The sequence below is a fragment of the Haliaeetus leucocephalus genome, unplaced genomic scaffold, assembly GCF_000737465.1.
Source record: "Haliaeetus leucocephalus isolate CR32 unplaced genomic scaffold, Haliaeetus_leucocephalus-4.0 Scaffold176, whole genome shotgun sequence".
Taxonomy (NCBI): Eukaryota; Metazoa; Chordata; class Aves; order Accipitriformes; family Accipitridae; genus Haliaeetus; species Haliaeetus leucocephalus.
This window is the reverse complement of record NW_010972612.1, coordinates 1,175,538-1,195,095: the sequence shown is the minus strand read 5'-3', so window position 1 is coordinate 1,195,095 and position 19,558 is coordinate 1,175,538. Positions and strand designations below refer to the sequence as shown.

Below are 19,558 nucleotides of genomic sequence, written 5' to 3'. Positions count from 1 at the left end.
TCATTAGAGAAGGTACCCATGCTTCACAGTGCTTCACAGTGACAGTTTTTGCTTTCTGCAGGCTGCAGTGAAACCACTGACTATACCTTGTCCCTGCTCCTCCCTGGGAGTGAGTAAGCTCCAGCTTAGTAAAAAAGGTGCTACAGAAGTGCTACTCATTATGTGGTGTGGTTGAGTGAATTAGAGGAAACATAAACATTGCAATCAAGCTTTCCCCTGCTTCAGAAAGAATTGCTTGTCTATAAAAGTGAGACCTCCTAAACACCACCATGTTCCCTATGCGCTTACTAGTCTGTGAGCTTTCAACCTTGCTTGGCAAATCCTTTTGACTCAGGCCTGTGATAAATCTGTTGCAAGATATTATTTATAGCCCGAAAGAATGGTTCAACATGGACTTTCTCTTAAAAATAAACATCCTGTTTGAAAAAAAAAAAGCACTACACAAAACCTGCTTGGATTCAGCTAAAGGGAGCTAGGACTAGCAGGTCTTTAAAGGTAACTGTAGGCAGGGGTCTCTGCATGATATAGATGAGTCTGGCAAGGTTCAGCAGGGTATTTTCATGATGCAGCTCTTGTTGGTAGTGCTGTCAGTGTCAGATGTGAGTGTTGCTGCCAAGTAAATAGCGCCAGCAGCAAGATGGTCTCAGAGGCCAACCCAGATGACTAGGTACTATGGTGTTGTTTTAGCAATGCCCATCAGAGCACAGACAAAAGCAAGGTGGCACAGGGTGGATATAAAACCCATGCAAACAGCCCTCACAGCTCTGGGGCTGCATCCTGAAACTGGAGATGCTGAAAGAGGCTTGAAGGTTGTAAAGGAAAGCATGAACTTCCAGCATGACACTGGAACACTGAGCCAAACATGGAGTCTGGCTGCCCCACTGGGGTAATTCAGAGCAGGAGTGAAACCAGGGCCCTGTGTTTGGAAGCGGCATTAAGCAAATCCATCACCAGCTGCACTGCACACATCCAGGGTTGACACTTCAGTGGAGGTGATTGATTAATAAAAAATGCAAACTAAGTGTGGAAGAGCAAGAAGGTTGATCTAACGTCTGGGAAACATAACTTCAAGGAGCTTTTTAAGACCTCACAAATAAATTAAGACATAACTTGATCTCAGCCTAAAACACCTGCATGGGAAGGGATTCACAATGGTGCAAGGCTCTTTAAATTAGCAGAAAGATATAATGGGATTTGGCAGCTGACCGAATTCAAACAAGGACTAGAGCACACATAGTTAGTGTGGCACTAGCTTGTCTGCATCTGTCAAACTCCTTCAGGTCAAAACTCCTTGTCTTTTACTGAAAGATGTGCTTTAGCTCCAAGAGGAGTCACTGTTGTGATGAGTTTACTGACTGAGGCTGTGTGAATTGTAATGGTTATTTCTGGGCTTAAAACTTGTTAAATCTACTTCTGCTTTTGATCTTGAAATGATAAGGCATTGACAGGCAGCATTATAGAGAGAGATTCACAGCTTTTATAAAGAGGTAATCACAGCTTGGAACAGGCCAGGTAGCTGTATATGAAGAGATTTACAGACTCCTGAACTCTTCAGTTCTCTTGATTCTAGCTTATTTACTAGCTCATGTGTTAAACAGTCAACTATAAGCACTCAGAGACAACAAGGTGTTACAATAACAGCAAGCACGGGTCAACATTAAATCAATGTTATCCCTTTTCTGCCATTGAAATAAGCCTAGTGGAAAAATATATACTTGCTTCATGCGCCTGGGATCATATAAGCTCCCCTCTTATGTCAGCTTTCCCAGTTGTCAGTAAGCACAGGGAAACAGTCCTCACTTTATGATCCCCATGGTGCCAGCTCTTACGGCCTCAGTCCAGCTTCCTCCTTGGTCCTCTAGCTATCTGCTCAGGCTCCCGCTCTCCATGGGTTTTCTCCAGTGCTTTCTGGTTGCCATTTTTCACTGGGAGACCTTCTTCTTCTCTTTACCCCTCTAATACCAACATTCAAACTGATCTGTACAGCTTCCTCAACATTTGGATACCCTGGGAGGAGGGTGCTGGGGAGCTTGTCCCCTCTTACAGTGTGCCAGCATTCTCCAGGGGCTGGGAATTGCCCCACTGAGGGCTGGATTGCTCTGCACCTGTCCCAACACTATGAACAATATATGGTTAAGAGAACATTTGCTTAGAAATGCTGTCTGCAATAAAACCAAAACAACAGGGTAGGGTAGAGCTGCAAAACTCATCAGTTTACACTTGGTGGTTAAGAACATCCTGGAATCACAGACCCATGGGCATGTTCAGACTGTAAGGAGTGTTGGAAGGTCTCTAGTTTAACCTCCAGCTCAAAGCAGGCTCAGCCCTGAGATCAGCCTCTCTGGAGCCCATTCCAGTGGCTGACTGTCACTGTGGAGAGAAACTTTCTTATGTCACATTGGATCCTTCCCTGTTTCAGCTTATGGCTGTTGTGCCTCATTCTCCTGCTGTGCACCTCTGTAAAGAGGCTGTCTCTGTCTTCTTGATATCTTCCTCTTGGGTGCTGGCAGGCTTCTGTTAGGTGACCCAAAACCATCTCTTCTCCAGGCTGAACAAGCTGAGCACCCTTAGTGTCTCTTCAGTGCAAATCCTCCAGCCCCCAACAATCTTGCTAGTCTCTGCTGGACCTAGTCTGGTTTATCAGCATCTCAGTTCAGCCCTTAAACTACCTTCTGCCTCTCTTTCTGTGGATGAAACTGGAAGCCTCCTATCCGTTAGCTGAAAACAAAGACTTTTTATAGTCTTTTTTTCATCACTGGGGCAGAGAACAGAAGCACTGAGCCAGCACAGCTGTCATCTCCTTATCTTATTTCTTTCCTCCCTAGAAAGCTCCTTACCTTTTTTCCAGCAACTGAGGACATGGGATCACATAGCACTGGGAACAGGAGGTGAGAGGGGTTCACCCTCTTCACTTCCTCCCACCTCCCAAAGCTTCTTTCATTAACACTCACCTAGTGTTTCTTAATTAGCACATTCTGGCTTGGAGCTGCCTGCCTGTGTTGCAGCCTTCTGGAGAAAATCTGCTGAAGCTGTATCTATTGTGTGACCAGAAGTATCAAGCACTTAGGCATCTTACTACAGTGACAGCTACTCTTATGCCACAGCGTTACACAGGGGTTGAGTCTGGTTCTCACCGTCAGCTTCTGTAGCCATCCTTGGCTTTACCTGTTTCTCCTGAGGGAACCTTCTCCTGTGGTTGTGTACTTTCTTCAGACTTTTGGTACAATCCACGTGAGAAGTGCATGGCTGAGCTAAGCCAGGACATTGCAAAGGTTACACCAGAAGTGGGAAGAGTAGCAGGCTGAAAAATCACCCCAAAAGAGCAGTTATCAGTGGAATAACTGGGATGGTATCTCAGAGCAGTCTGCAGATTTATTTTAGGGGGTTGGTTGGTGTCCTCACTTGCATTTCAAATTTCCCATTCATTCCTTGGATGATCTAGCAGAGAGTCCACTTACAAAGTCTTCACAGGGCCTGGTGGCATGGATGGTCACAAGGACTTTGAAAGACTTTGCATCAGATCTCATATTGTGTTTGCCACAATAGCATCCAAGCCCCAGATGGTCATATAGGAAACATTGCATTTGTCTATGGTTAAATCAGGGGTTACTGGAATAAATCAACTCTGTTACAGATTCTCTGCTGCTCTCACTGGATTTCTAGCTCATTTGCAGATGGTTGCTGGGGAAGTTAAATTACGAACAATAACCACTCACAATGATCCAAGCTTCTTGAGGATTTTACAAGCTAGAAAGAGGCTGGCACTATTTCCCCAGTTACCTTCTTTTCACCTTCGGAGCAACTGCAGCTCTCACTTAGGGATTTTATGCATCTTTATGGCAAATAGGGTGTTAATGAAAGTATAATTACTGCAATTAAATTTGGATTTAATTTTCTGAGCACAAGTGGCCCCTTTCTGTCTTTCTTTTGTTTCCTGCTTGGTTGCCAGCTGTGAAAATCTCTCTTTTCAGGATTGTTCTTGATGCCGAGGCACTTGCGCAGTGCCAGGCATGCAGCAGCACAATGGGCTCAGCCCCTGCTGGGCTGCATTTCACCCAGCTCTGAAATGATGCTGAGCACTCCCCCACAGTGAGGGGGAAACGCATGATCAGCAAAGTGCCTGGAGAAACCACCATGTCTTGGCGTTTGTGGTGTCTGCATCTCACAATACTTTACACGCAGGATGTACATGGTTCACTGTTTTGCAGGAGAAGCAGTTGGATATAGTGGGGTGAGGCAACATTATTTCTACAAAGCAATTGCTTCCACTATTCATCTAGGTCAGTTTAGGCATCTCCTTCATGCTGGTGGAGAAGAACAGTTTTGGTTATTATCCTGAGGAGTCTCAAAATATCACCAGGTTCTTATTCAGTCTTTATTTCTTCCTCCCAGACCCGCAGCCTGACAACACCTCTGGGTTTCAGGGAGCTCCTCACACCAGGATGATACCAGGAGGATCCAGGCGTGGGCTTAGGTCAGAATGGGAACATGAGAGCCTGGGAGGAAGTGACCCATCCTGAGATGATGATCTGACCATTCTGGGGGAATCTGCAGCCAGAACTGGTATTCAGATGTGGCAAGATCTCTGCTATCTCCACCAAGGAGATACAACCTCCAAGGGCCCTCCAGAAAAAATGCTGGCTGTTTATCTGGCAGCATTGCCCCAGCTATGTCCCTCTGTCCCAGCTCCAGCAACACAAAGAGCTGGTTGAGGATCAGGCCATGTTTGCTGTTGTATTGATGCTTTCAACCTTAGTAAGGTGATAGGCTTTGTACCACTGTTGTTCTCTTAATGTAGTGGATCTGTCCGCTTAGTGTTAGGCATGTGCATCAGCTTCAGTTAACCTCTGCTAACAGATTCCCTCTAGTCCTTAAGCCTGCAATTAATTGTCAGATAGTTGCTTCTGCCAGCTTGGCCACTGTCTTGCTGAAGCTGTCAGCTGCCGTTAACCTTGTTCTATCTTTGGTACTGGTGGAACTTGCTGAGCGATGGAAACATTACCTTGGGAAGTGCTTAGCTTTAGCTTAAGGACCTTAATGACTTCTACATTGTTTTCTTCCCAGCCTGCCTTTATTTTGCAGTACTCTGTTGCAAAGAAGCTCCATCAGTTTCAGCAGCTGGCTGAGCAGATGGGTTTAACTGGTCTATGGCACTGAACTAATCACATTTTGGTACAACAGAGACACAGCCGTGAACATGTAAAATTAATTTGGGTACAGCATCCTGGTCAGTGACTCAAAGCAGGGAGCAGTTTGAAGAGGCCACCCCTAGCCACACTGTGACTGTGCTGTTGGCAGCATGCACGATCATTAGGAATATATCCCTCTGGTTTCCACAGATGATGTTGGATTGGCTTTTCCCATGGCCACTTCCTTCTTCAGATATATATTAGCATCAGAGAGATTGATTACTCCTCGCATCTCTCTTCTGCTTCTGTTATAATTAAAACAGCAATATATGCATGAAGCAATTAGATTCTAATAATGCTTTTCTAAATAGGATGTCAAGGAGCTTAGTACAAAGACTTGGGCTGGAGCCAGATCAGCATCTTAAGACTGGATTGTCATTAAAATGACTGTGTTTCGCCTGGACAGCTTACGCAAACACAAGCTCTAGATCTACTTTTTAGTCAGAGTGCACCTCATCTTTGTCTGCAGACAGAACCCAGAAGACCCCATGCTCCTGGGCGGCAGGGCCAGAGTGAGACATGCGCAGGGACAGGTCACCGGTGCATGTGGACTCTGGGTCTGCTGGTGGGACAGGAACATCACCAACTCCAGCCCCATCACCATCCTCATCACTGTGTGCCAGGGAGACAATATTCAGGTCTGCCTTGGGCTTCCTGGAGAGCAGTTTTTGATCAGGTCAGAGCAGATCTTCTCACTGCTGGCAGCATCTTCCAGAAGGAAGCAAGGTGCTCCACAGGTGCCCATGCCCCAGAGGACCACCCCCTGAGCTGCCTCCCAGCATATTGCTGACTTTCTCCTGCATTGCTTTATCCTGTCTGCTTCTGGCTGATATGCAGTCCTTGGGCCCTGCATTTGCAGTTGAGCCAGGATGAATCCTCTTCTTCTCTGTACAGCTCTTACTCAGACCCTTTATGGACAGTCCAACGCCATTGAGTCACTGTGAACATGAACAGGGAGCCTGTATCACAATCTCCACACCACTGCAGGCTGCCAAGAGGCACCGCGAATCCCCCACCAGGCAGCACTGGGGTAAGCCCAGCTTCAGGAGAGGTTTGACACCAGCAAATCTGCTAACCAGGAGCTCCCAGGGCAAAGGAACACTGCAGTGCGTTACAGCTGAGCCTTGTCTGTCTGTGGGGCAGGAAGGGATTTCTCAGCTGCTGTAACAGGGTTGGATCCTGGGGAAGAGCAACAGCTCTAGCTGCAGGATTTCCCATGCTCATCCTGCATCCAGCTTCTCTCTGGCCCCTTTTAAGCCCTGATTTGCATGCTGCAGCGTAACTCAGTTGTAGCTGATGCGATTTAGCGTGACGTCCCACATAGTCCAGGCTAATAGTGTATCTGGTTTCCAGGCCTGGGAGTGTTTGTGTGGCATTTATCACTTGCCTGGCCATTTCCTGTGCAGCAGGTGGAGAGAGGCTGTGCAAATCATTAATTTGTGGCAAATGGGAGACATGGTCTGAAGTAAACAGGATGCACTTTGGTGAGGACAGAGGCAAAATAGGAGGAGAGGGAAAAGAGATGGGAATGATCAAATGAGGAGGTGAACAGAAAAAAATCTCACTTGCCAGCAGTGCCCTGCCGTAGCAGAGGTGTTGTAGGGGAGAGCACAGGCAAGAGAGGGGTGAGCTGATTCTGCAGCACTGCTTAGCACTGCAAAGGCCTTGGCTCCATTTTGGGGTACTGTGCTTGAAGGACATGAGGAGCAGAAGAGCAGCAAGAAAAATGTGGCCAGCTGAGAGGCTGGAAGCAGGGAGATGCAGAGACATGCACACCCCTAAACAGGTCCTGGGCTGGCAGGGTTAAGAAGGCAGTGCGGTTATAAGGCAGAGGTTTTAAGATGGCAGCAAAAGGCTTAGGGAAAGGGTTTCAGTGGGTGTGAGAGGGACATGCTGGCAGCCATCACCAGGAGATAGGTTGGCAGCACCGTCCCTGGGGCTTTTCAAAAGAAATGGCCATGCAGGTGATGGGAACAGAGCGTGACAATCCACCACTCAGGGCACATTGTGCTGGGCACCCCAAGGACTGGGTCAAGTGCTGGACAAGCATCTGTCAGAAGCAATTTAAAAGTAGCTGCTCCCACCATGGAACAGGGTGGACTAGTGGACTAACGCCTCCTAGCCATGTTCCAGGTGACACTGTGATTTAAATTAAACCTACACACAAGAATGTGTCGTCGAGATGACACAATTGTTCACGCAGTTGAAATACCTAGTGCTATTTCTGGAGCGTCCCTGAGTTCAAGCACAGTCATGGAGAGCAGGAGAGAGGGAGAGAGCACTGTGGCTTGACGTTAGATTGCAGACTGAGCTCTTTCAGTAAACAGAGCAGTATCAGTTGTAATACATCTTTCATGCCATTGGCATTTAATGTTATTAAATATGGGGCATCTGTGAGTGAAGACATTTATTTTCACTTCTATTTATAGCAAAACTCAGTTTCCAGTGTACTTGTATTTATCCAGAGTGAAGTATATTCACATGCTCTCATGTTAGTAGCAAAGAATAATACATTTCCTATGCAAATATTTTTAGGAGCTGTATTAAAAAATTGGCATGACAAAAGTTTTCAAGAAGGTGCCATGTTAAGAGAGAAAAAGCAGCTGGACTTTCTTGAGGCAGTTAAAAGGTGATCACAGGGGATACATATATATTAACAGTGGTGGCCAGAGAAAGAGGTACTGGAAAAATTGCAACTTTTAAAAATATACTGTTCATACAACTGCAAATGGTTTCTCATGAGATGCTGCACTCTATGAGATAACAGCAGTACCAAAATATTGCAAGATGTGCATATTTGCATCCGTATTTGGTTGCTTTTATTAAACTCTAATCCGTAACAACTTACAGAGCTGTCATGCAAAAATGCTAAAGTAAAGTTGAAGTAAGAAAAATAAAAAAAAAAAGAGATGCTGAGTGATGAAGAAATGTTGCTGGGTGGCTGATGGTGCTACCTGCCAGCTGGCATCAAGGGCTGCAGCTTAAGACTGCCAGGGTCCCTGCTTACCGTAGGGCATCTTCTTGATTTTGCCCCTTTGGGTGGGTTTGGTGTACATGCCTGTGGGTGCTGTGTCTGCTCAAACCTCTTGCTGCAGGGTTGCCAGCCCGAGAAAAGAGGTGGTGCAGATGTGGCTCCTTGTGGTAGGCACAAGAGCTAGGGAAGCCTGGGCATCTTTAGGATTGTTTAGGTTGCATTGAGGTTTGGTGTCTGGGTTTCACTGGAATTGCAGCAATATTTGAACTCAAGCTAGAAGCTAAGGTATTGCCTGTGTGGTGGTTTGTATGGACAATCTCAGCTAAAACCTGCTTCTTGCTTCCTTCCTTCCCACTGCTTGGGTCTGAGAGATCCCACAGCTAAAACATCAGGCACAAATGCCCCCACCAGCCTTTCCATCCAATGCCATTATGACACGTAGCATGTGGGCAGGCTTTGGGTAACGGGGCTTCCCACTGAGTGGTGCTAAGAGCTAATTGAAGTAATCCATCCCATACAGAAAAGCCCAACGGCACTGCAGAAAGTCCGAACCCCGTAGGGCTGGAGCCAGGGTTTAAGGGCAGTGGGGGATGCACTGCTTGTCCCCCAGGGAGGTGAAGGAAAGGGCATCCCATCCCTCTGTCCTTATCCCAACAGTGGTTTGCACTACCAGGACCCCCTGGGCTGGAGGCAAAAGCTTTTGGGCTTTTTACTCCACTCCAGACCTTTTACGAAGCCTCTGTGAGTGAGGGGAGGCTAATTGTCTTGCACAGTAAGCAAGAAAACCATGAACTGATACAATTGAAAATCTTTTCCATGTGCCTTGTGAGTTTATCATTTTACCAGGCTGCTCCGATCAAGGTGGCTGCTGTTGGCTTTTCTCAGTGACCAAGGGTAATGATGCCCGAAGGCAAAGCTGTTCTCCATCTTGCATATGCATGCACGCACACACACACTGCTCACAGTTAGAGTGCGGCCAAATTGTGCCCAGGGCTGGCAAAGCCCAGTGTGACCTCCTGAAGGAGCAGAGAGCCTGTTGCTGATGCTTCCTAATCACAGCATCTGTGCAGGGCAGAGTTAAGGGTATTTGCTCATTTGGCCTTTTTCAGACCATGATGTCTTTGGATAACTTTAAAATTTATTCTTCACTTTCAAGATATTTTTTGGTGGTATGTGAACTGAGGATCATGACCACATCCCTGTTTTGAACCCATAAGTGTCAGATATGGAAAAGGCAGAAGACCAACTGTTTTAAATGGTTTTGGCGGCTTTCTGCAGCTGGTACTGGGATGAATTCAGAAAGAGTTAACGAGTCATTGTAATGCTCAGTTCAGAAGAGCTGTGGGGACCGCCACGGGCCCTTTCTGTGCTCAGCTTGGCCTTGCTCACTGAAGTTTTCATGCATGGCTGCTAAATGTGGTCTTCTTATGGCTATATTTAGGTGCCTAAATTAGTGGTGTGTAAGAGATGTTGCTTGTGGCTCTGGAGTTAGCAAGAACATGGAATGTTCAGCATGGCTGGAAGCCAAATAGCTTTGTTGGCAGCCCAAGCAGAAGAGCCCAGTGCTAAGCCTTTCTTAGCCCTTAGGTGAGCCTGATCTTGCCTGTCCTGCACCCCACCAGCACCTTCCTCATGCTTCCCTGTGCCCAGGGCTGAGGACACCATGCTCCGTACTGCAGTCACTGTGAAATGGGCTATGCAGTTTAGCAGCTTCCCATGCTCAGCCAGGGTATACAGCTGGATCAGGCCAGCTAGCAATTGTTTTCAGAGGGCACTCTTGATGCTTCATTAAATCCTGTTAGCGCAGCTTGCCACAACGTGCTTCGGAGGCTCGCTGCTTAGTATTTGTTGAACTTCTTGCTGAGGGTCAGTAGACATCACACCATGGCACCAGTCAGCATGAAAGCAAAATTCAGATTCCTCCATGGCTTTGCCAGAGGCTGCTGAAACCCACGGAGAAGGGTTTGGCTCCTCCTGTGTGCACATCTTTTGCTTCGTGAGGGACATGAGCAAGGATGCAGAGTCCCAGCCAGCCTCTGGCAGAGCAGACGCAGAGCTGTGATGATGGCTGTCCTCCCTTATGGCCATGGATGAGGGTTTGACCTTGCTATTAGCTCTCTGCTGCTGCAGAGCCCATCCATTCCATCAAACGATGTCTCCCATCTCCCATGGGTATTTGTAAGCCAGCCAGCCCTGTGGCATGCTGCAGGCAGGTACCTGCCATTTAGATAGAGGTGACCTCTGCCCACCTCCCCTGAGTGTCACCCCATTCCCTCTGGTTTATTCCCAGTGATACGCCCAGCCCCTTCCAGGTCTGATGCAATTTTGTTTGCACCTCCTGCCTGTCGGATATTGCTGACCTTTGCTCCTGCGCCTTTACTGGCAGATGTGTGCTGCTTAGCCACAGGCTGGTCCTAGCTCTGTGTCTTGGCTGGTTCCAGTGGCTTCACTGGTGACTTCCAGCAAGCAAGGGCAGTTCACCTGGGGCCACGAGACCTGTCTGCCCTGCTATGCCTTGGCATGGTCTGGTGAAGATACTAGCAGAGATCTGAGTCAAGTATGTAAGCTGGAGCAAGGAGAGGTGCTTGCCCTGAACAGCACAGGTTTTAGCTGAAGCTGGAGGGATGAGCATCTTTGAGGCCAATGATCCTGTGTGATTGCTGATGCCTGAACGACCCAGCCATCCCCTGGGCTTTTCTGCTGGTTTCATTCCCCGCAAGCAGAACATTTCCTGCGTCATTTATTTCCAAACAGTAGCAAAATAAGCCTAAATCCTTATCTCCAGTCTGTCAGCTAATCCTTCCGTGGGCCAGGAGCAACGCTGTCAAATCAGGCTGTGAGTGTGACTCGAGGCTCTCTGTAGCTGATAAGCACGTTGCTGCTGTATGTAAATGGGCTTCTTGAGAGCCCAGAAGTGGTCCTGGCACAGACATCATTCCCAGCTCAGCATAACTCCAGCTTCACCCGCTGTATAACAGCATTGGGTTGCAATAGGACCATAACGAGGTAGGTTTTGGAAGGCTTCAGGGCTGCAGGTCATATCACACCCCCATTGATGCATGTTTGGTTGGTGGCCCAAGGAGCCGGTGAGGAAAAGTTTGCTGTGTTTATGAAGGATTTGGGGGTCTTCCCAACAGAAATGTTCCAGGTAAGTCTCTTCTTTGCATTCATTGAATTTGCCAGACCCATTGCTGGTATGTTTTGCTAATGCAGCAGCGCTTACCCTGGAGGTATCACCTTAACCCACCCCTGAGCAGGGTAGAAGGAACAAGAAAAGGTCTTCTCCAGAAGCAACATACCTCTGAAGATCTGACAGCCTGTGTGCCCCTTCCCTCTGAGGATAAGGATGGGAGTTTTGGGCAGCCCCATGGTGGCTTCTTGGAGCTTCTCAGCCCCTTCAGAATCAGTCTGTAAAAGCTTAAACCCCTTTTGCATGGGAAGCTGGTGTCCTAGGTCACTGGGCCGCTTTGTAGAGTGTCCAGATCCTGTCCCAGCACAGCTGTGCCTAGAAATCCCATCCTGTCAGGAATGGCAGAGACTGGGACTATCAGTGTCATGATGACAGCAGGGCAGAGCCAGGCCTGTGCCCCTTGGCCAAGACTCAGCAGGGAGAAGGGTCCCCTCTGCTCCCAGGGAAGTTATGGGGACTTTTATGTCTATGTTCATGCCAGCATGGTTGACTTCCTCACTGCTTTAAAACATAAACATGTTTTGCTTTGTTTAATCGAAACCTTACAGCAGATGTTTTATGATTATTTCACCAATGGGAAAAAAAAAAAGGATGCTGAAAAGAGTCAACATCATGGCTTTTATGGGAGAGTTTTATTAAGTCGGCAGTTTACTGTTCAGCTAGGGAATGAAGGCATCAGCCAAGACGCAGGGAATCCAGTTTAAATGACTCCTATGTTGTGGATATAGAGTTCAGTATGTGCCAGCATGGGGAGGGCTGGGGCTGGGCCTCCGAGGGCTATGGATCTGGGGTCTTCAAACCACTAGTCCTCATCCTCGTCCTTGTCCTTGCTCTGCCCTCGCCCCTGGGGCTCCACCTCAGTCCTCTTCCACATCCTGCTTTGCTTCCAGGTTCAGTACTCACCTGGCTGAGAGGACCATCAAGGGTCCTGCAGCAGTTGTGCCCACACTGGCTATGGGCCAGGAGCCCCGTGCCTCAGTTTCCCTGCCTGGAGAGCCAGAGCAGAGGCCAGGAATAAGGCAAAGGGAGTGCAAGGGCAGTGGGGGAACTTGGCCATGAACACATCAGCATGGGGATACGTAGGCGGTGTCCTCCACACCTCATCTCCCTGGGGTCATGCTCCATCAGTGGGGCAGAGCCCATCCCCATGCAGCACCTTTTCTGCCCCTGCCATGAGTTTTCCTGACACGTCCCTCATCACCATTTCAGCCAAGAGCATCCTGCTCTCCTGATGGGAATTGTTAAATCAATGCAAACACTGCTGTGAGCGGCTCTGGTAGCCACTCAATGAGCTCCTCAGGGACAGACCTCCCATGTAAGCTCAGTTCTACATCTGTCAGCTCCATGGGGGAGACGCTCTGCCCTGGCTCCCTCTCAGCTCCTGATGAGCCCCAGGGATGCAGTGTAGGCATGGATGCAGGTGGTGGACAGGCTCAGCTACACACAGGGTGGCAGAGCCCCATGACTGCCCTTTCCATACCTGGCTGTGGCATCCATCGGGAGGGAGAGCCCATTGCACAAGAGGTGGTGCTTCCCTGCATCGCACGTGCTCCGGGAAATGGCAACAGTTCTGCTCCAAGAAGGGCTGCTCCTTGGAGGCCTGATGCTGGTGAAGCTCCTGGATTTGTAGGATGCTGCTGCGTGCATCCAAGCAGATCCCGTGGTGCTATGGTGGTGCCGTCAGTCAGCCTGCAGTGGCCCGGCCAGCTCACATGAACAGGTTCCCCAGGAAAAGCAGATGGAGGAATAAAGGGAAACTTTCCGTTCCAGTGGCCCCGAAAGGACATTACAATTTTCCTTCCCTGTGTCATCCTGCTTGCCTGGTTATGTGGCGTTAAATTAGGGCTCTGGTTCGGTTACGGCTCATTACAGGCTTGCGTGTGACTTTGTTGCAGCTTGCTCAGAAGCACTAAAGGAGCTGAGCCAGTGTGAAAGTCAAGGTTTTAGGGACAGCTCAGTGACTAGGAGCTGAGCCTTGTCTGTGTCTGGTGACTTTGCAAGGCTCAGACATGGTGCCCATGGATCTGGCATTACTACCTGGAGGCATTGGTCAGGGACCCTCCCTAAACCTACCAGTAGGGAGAGCAAGGGGCTTGGGATGGATGTAGGTTGATGGGAGATGGCTTCAGCATCTCCTTTTCCCAGCTGAGCAAAGCAGTTGCCTCCTTAGCCTGTCCAAAGGACCTCTGTATAGTGCTGTGTGCGACACAGGGTGCCAAAGGGAGTGTTTTGAATGCTGTCAGAAAGCAAAGCAGCTTTTCCGCAGAAATAGCTAAGTCCTGAAATACCCTGAGCAGCTGTGTTTATTCCAATGCTCTCACTCAGAGAAATGCTCGGCTGTGATGTGGGCCATTAGTACAAACATCACTCCCAGTGCCCGGACCAGAGCCACAAAGAGCGTTGCTCACTTAGTTGCATTAATGCAACCCAGTACTGTCCCAGCATGCAATTGATGGACTTGGTAAATAAAAACAACCTTGGCTCCTCCCGGCACTCAGGCAAGGAGTGGGGCTGTCTTCTTGGGAACAGAGGGGTTTCCAAATGTCCCTGTTCCCCCCCCCCAGGGCTGCTTTCACCCCACCCATGCCTCCAGCAGCCGAGGAAACCTCTGCTCTGTCAGGGTTGTGCTGGGCTGGGATGAGGGAGAAGTCCGGGCATCCCCTGGGAACTTCTTTCCCAGTGGTAGTCATCTTCAGCAATGTCCATGTTTGCTAGAGAAACGTACTGAGATCCCTGCAGCCCTATGACTTTCTTTTTGTTGTGCCCTGGTGTTTCCTTCTAGTGCTGAAGGGAAGGCGCGTGCTTGTAATTGCTGCATGCAGGGCCATTAAAGGAGCTGATTCAGTGGGAGGAGAATTGATCTTTTCTAAGCGGGGAGAGAAGAAAGCAGGCAGTCTCCTTGCTCAGATGCTGCATGCTGCTCCCTTGGCCTTCCGAGAGCATCCCCATGCAGAGGCTGTGCTTTGGGGATGCCAGCAGGATCCAGCACAGCAGGCTGCAGGCTCCTCCAAGCCCAGCTGGTGATGTTCCCCCTTGCTGTGCCACAGGGTTGGGGACCCACTGCCACCTCTCCCAAGCCCACCTGCCAGACTGGGTACCAGCCTACCCGCTCGCCTGTGCTTGGCATCTGCTTTGTGGGGTGTCTAGAGCCACACTGGGCACAGAGGAGCTTCCCAGCCCCGGAGCAGGGACCTCCCCCAAATCCAGAGGCAAGGTGAGAGCTGGCAGGCTGGCACAGGGGAAGGCTGTGAGCAGAAGGCAGCACTGAGTGATGGGGTGCAGTGACTGGGTGGCTGCTGTTTTGGAGGAACCTTGTGGGGTAAATGCTCAGCTGCAGGAAGGCTTGGTGGGCTGAACACAGGCTGGAAAATTCCTCTGCTGCAGCTGTTTCTGCCATAATATGTACCTGGAGAGCCCAAATCCGGTTATCAGTTTCCCAAAGGCCCCAAGCTCCAATGAGAGCAACGCACTGATGCTCCAGCCCACAGCGGGGTGACACACACTCTGCGTGGAGCACTGGGTGGCACTGATACCCTCAGCAGGGACATCATCCCCCGTCAGGCCTGGAAACTCCTGCTGCTCCCAAGCAAGTGAGGACTGAACTGGACAGGCTTAGTTCCCTCGTGCTGTGTGATTTCTCCCAAGACGCTGGTGGTTTGCATTAGCATTCAGGGAGAGAGCTGCTGGGAGGGTTGGGACAGGTGCTGGGGGACTGTGGGAAAGGCTTGTCCTCCCTGCCCATGCTGGGGCATGCCTCGGGTTCGGCACAGCTGCGAGGCACAGCTGCTCCGGGTGTGCGCAGGGGCAGAAAACCTCAGTGAGGACCTAACATCCCACCAGGGAGGGGCTCTCAGCACCCACCTGCCCTTGTAGGAAAAGCCATTTGGGTGCAAAAGGGCCAATCCCCACACCTGTGGCTGACTCTGCCCAGCAGCACCAGCATGGGATGGGCATGGTGGGACCGTTTTGGGGAGATTTGGACATCTGCATCAGTGTCACTGCTGTGGGAGTTGTGCATGCCTGGCACCTCCCTGGCGACTGGGGGAAAAGTTGGGGGGCTTAGAGGGCGGTCCAGTCCCACGGGGCTGAGAAGGGCTGGGAGGAGAGAGTCAGAAGAAGGTTTGTGTCACTGTGGATCAACAGATCCACTCCCATCCCCACCCAAACCCTTCCTTACTGCCCTGCCCCAGCCCATGGGGGCTTTTACACATCTCATGGCACCTTGGGCTTGAAATACAGGGACAGGCAGATGTGGATCAGCCCCTGGCAAGGGCTGGGAGCTGGGCCACAGTACCCAGCAGCCCCCTCCGTGTTGGACACCTCCCCATCCCTGAGGTCCTCCCTGCTCACAGCTCTGCCCCGTTTGCTCTCTTCACAGGAGAAGAAAGGCCAGGAGGTTAAGAAGGGCCCCGAGGTGGAAATTGCAAAGCTGGACAAGCTGCTTAACCTGGTGAGAGAGCCAGAGAGCAAGGCAGAGAAGTGAGTGAGAAAAACAACAGCTCTGCCGGGGGCTGCCGGCCAAACAAGCCCATCTTTGATCGGCTGCTGTTTGGCATGCAAGCCACGGGCACTGAGCCACCCACTCTTTGCACAGTGGGAACACTTTGCCTCTGTGCCTGGACAAATAAACAGAGGTGTTGGGAGAGCCACAGTGTGCAGTTGTCTCGGGTCAGGCAGACCTCACCACGCTTGGTTCCCCAGAGCCGCACAACCCTCAGCTTTTCCCCACTCTTGGCTGGGCTTGCGCCAGGTGAGAGCCCCATGGAGGACAGGTGAGGGCTGGTCCTGCCAGCCCTAGGGAAACCTCAGGGCTGCAGCCTGATGGCAGCCAGTCCCACGGTGAGTGGTGGCCAGAGAGACCGAGCACTGAGCTGCAGCCCCACAACCATTTGTGGGATCAGCCGCACATGGCCCCCTGGATTTTGGGGTGGCAGCCTAAGCCAGCGGGTGGCTGGAGACCTGGCCTGGCCCCCCATGGCTGTGGGAGAGGGATGTGCCATCACCCCAGCCATATCACAACAGCTGCTGGCCACCAGCTTTGGGATGCTCACAGCTCTGCTCTCCCCAGGGGGGCTCAGCCGCCTCTGCCCAGCTGGTAGCTGCGGGAATGGCTGGGCACTGGGGTTTGCAGAGCCTTCCCACCACTCCGGTGCTTTGCAGCAGAGGGATTAGCTGCTACGTGGCTGCGGTGGCAACAGGAGCCGCGATGGCCTCGCCGCATGCTGATGAGCAGGGACGGGCTGTCACCGCTGGAGCCTTGCGCACAGCTGCCGGGACTGGGGACCAGAGGTGCTCGTTCCACCAGGCAGGAGCTGTGGCAGGTCTCCAACTGCTCAGCTGGCCTGTGCCCCCCACAAACATCCCTGTAACTTAAGGCCACGGCTTGGAAACTCTTTGGTGCCTCTAGCACCAGGGTTGAGGTGTGCTCCCTGCTGACAGACACATGCCCCCAGCCCAGGCAGACATGCTGTGGGCATGAAATACCCAGCCAGGTTTCTCACCCAGCATTTAAAATCCACAGAGGGATGCAGACGTGAGCCCTTCCTTGTCACCATCACCCAGCAAACCACCTGCAGTCTTGCAGGGACATTGGCCACCAGCCCTGGGGCAGCTGCTCCCCAGCCCTGCGGGACGGGCAGGACACACTGCCTGCCCCAGATTTTTCAGGCGCTGGGCAGAGGTCAGAGACACCACTCGGGTCCTACGATTGGTTTATTAGTCTAGTAAAAACAACGCTGCAAAGGGATGCGTTAGCTACACCTGACAAGGGGAGGGACCACAGGCTCTGCCAGGCCTGGCAAGTCTGCACAGGGACCCTGGCCAGCATCCCTCCCAGCACAGCCCACCCCTCTGTCCCCTTATTGCAGCAGCTGTGCCAGCATGGACCTTGCCGATTGCTTGGCTGTAGGATGGGCAGGGCAGAACCCTCCAAAACCCACAGCACTTGCAGGCAGGGTGAGGGAATGCAGCTGCCAGGCTTGGGGACAAGCCAGACCACCAGCATCCCTCCCCACAGGGCCACTGTGGTCCCCGGGAGCGATGGGGCTGGTAGACCCTTCAATGCTGTTTGTCCAGCCATACTCATATCCCCATATCTCCATATCCCCAGCAAAAAGCCATCCCAGGCTGCTCTCAGCAGGGATGGGAATGTCAACAAGGGCACATCTGCTGTCTGTGGACAGGTCAAACCCCACCAGCTGGCCTCAGCTGGGAGCAGGCAGGAGGGCAGGCAGGGACACGTGCCCAGCAAGGAGGAGGGCTGTTTGCCTAGCAGTGTTGGTGATAATGCTGGAGAGGATTGACAGACCAGGGATGAACGGACAGACCATGCAGACCCTCCTGTGGCTCATTAAACTGGCTGCTAGGGCAGATTAAACTGGCTCCTGAGGCTGGGGGCACATGGCACCCCAGAGTCATCCCCAAAGACACTCGGACCGGCAGCACCCTGCTCTGCCAGGGGGGCTAGGGCTGCTGGGGTCCACCCAGGCACATCCCACCATGGACCAGCCGGCCCACTCAGGGACAGGTGCCTGTGCTAGCCCCGCTGCCTCCCCTCTCTGAGCCCCCAGCTGGCCCTGCTCAGGTCTGTGACATGGTGGCCACTGGCCCGGGCCATGAGCACCAGGGAGGAGCCGACGGGCTGTCCCCAAACACGGGGTGCACTTGTGGGCAAGGCTCCTGCTGTGCTTGCTGGCCCCTGGGACAGGCAGGATTGTCCCCGTAGCGCGTCTGCGGCTGCTGTCTCTCCATCCCCATGGTGACAGCGGGCATCCGCAGGGACTTCACACACCAAAACCAAGCAGGTGAAGGGCTGTGCCCCGTGTCACGGCCCCTGCGAGCAGCTCGGTGTCCCCTCTGCTCTTGTGGTGCCCAGTCCAGCGCCCCAGTCCCAGTGCAGGCATCCAGGCTGGCATGACTCCTTCGGCACAGCCTGGTACCCAAGTCCCCAGGCAGCTCAGGGCTGCAGTAGGTACTTCTCTTCGTTCCTTGCCTCATCCACATCAGAAGCCGGGCTCTTCTTGGGGCACGAGGGGGTCCTGCAGGCCTTGCAGAGGATGAGGAAGAGGATGAGGATGAGCAACGCAATGACGCAGTTAAAAGAAATTGCCACAACCGCACCGGTGGAGAGAGCAGCCCCCATCGCCACTGTCCCGTGGGAAAAAGCGGGTCCCGCAGCTTGGCCCCACGCTTGGGATGCCAGCGCAGCGATTGAGTGCGCAGCCTTCCCCCGCCGGCATTGGCAGGGGACAAAAGGGACGGCGGGGGTGCTGGCAGTGGGATGGGGCCAAGCCAGGCAGCGGGACGGTGTCGCCCTGTCGCAGTTTGGCCACTCGCAGCTGTGTCCTGAGCTTCACTGCTCCGCTGGGAAGGACTGATCAGAGCTTTCTCTCGGCTTCCCCTTCTCCAGCAGAGAAGCGGGGACACGGGGACCCCTCTCCTCCCTCCTCCACCTGGAAGGGAGAAAGTCACCGTCATCACCACGAGGGGACAAGCTGCCTGAGCCCCTCCGGGCGGGCTGCAGGGGTGCTGGCAGGCAGTGACCCCGGGGGCTCTGGAGGCTGCAGCAGCTCCCAGGTCAGCTGCTGTTTGGGGGGACCTTTCCAGCACCCCACACCCCGGCTGTCCCCACCGTTCCCTGCCAGGGCCACCAACCTGGAGGTGTCCCCAGTGGGAGACCCATTGCCTCAGCCCAGCCCAAACCCCCCTCCCGGGGCCCCCCCGGCTGACTCTGGGGGGCCTTGGCCCGGCTCTTGTCCCCTCTCCACCCTCCACCTGCTGCTCCTGCCGCCCGCACCCCGCTGCCAGGTCCCGCACCCCAAAACGGGGCGAGCGGCGGGCCGGGCGGCCCCCCCTGGTGCTTTTTGCCCGGCAGAGCCCCCGTTTCGGGGGTCCCCGGTGCCTCTAATCCCCCGCCCCGCCGAGGAGCGGGACACCCGCGGAGCCCCCGGCCCTCAGCGGGGCACCGGGCGGCAACAGGTCCCGCCGAATCCGCCCTCCCTTCGCGGGGCCCCGGCGTTACCTACCTGCCTCCGCTCCGCCCCGGCAACAGCCGGGACCCCGCCGGCGGGCGGCGGGAGGCGCTGCCGGGACCGGGACCGGGACCGGGACCGAGACCAGGACCGGGGGGGTCCCGGCCCGGGGGCCCGGCGCGGAGCGGTGTGCCGGCGCCGGGTCCCGGTGCGGGTTCCCGGTACGGAGCGGGGC

General features: G+C 52.6%; 2 protein-coding genes across 2 annotated transcripts in view; one reads left to right on the top strand and one right to left on the bottom strand.

Moving 5' to 3' along the window:
* The window catches only part of DNAI1 (dynein, axonemal, intermediate chain 1), a 138,499-nt gene extending 122,663 nt beyond the window's left edge, over window positions 1-15,836 (top strand). Inside the window, exon 20 of the mRNA XM_010564240.1 lies at window positions 15,732-15,836. Within this exon, the coding sequence (XP_010562542.1) occupies window positions 15,732-15,836 (105 nt within the window). The remainder of the gene's footprint in view (window positions 1-15,731) is intronic.
* Window positions 15,837-18,308: 2,472 nt separating this feature from the next.
* Window positions 18,309-18,494, bottom strand: ENHO (energy homeostasis associated). The gene has a single exon (XM_010564228.1). The coding sequence runs from the start codon at window positions 18,492-18,494 to the stop codon at window positions 18,309-18,311; it is 186 nt and encodes a 61-aa protein (XP_010562530.1).
* Window positions 18,495-19,558: the final 1,064 nt, after the last annotated feature.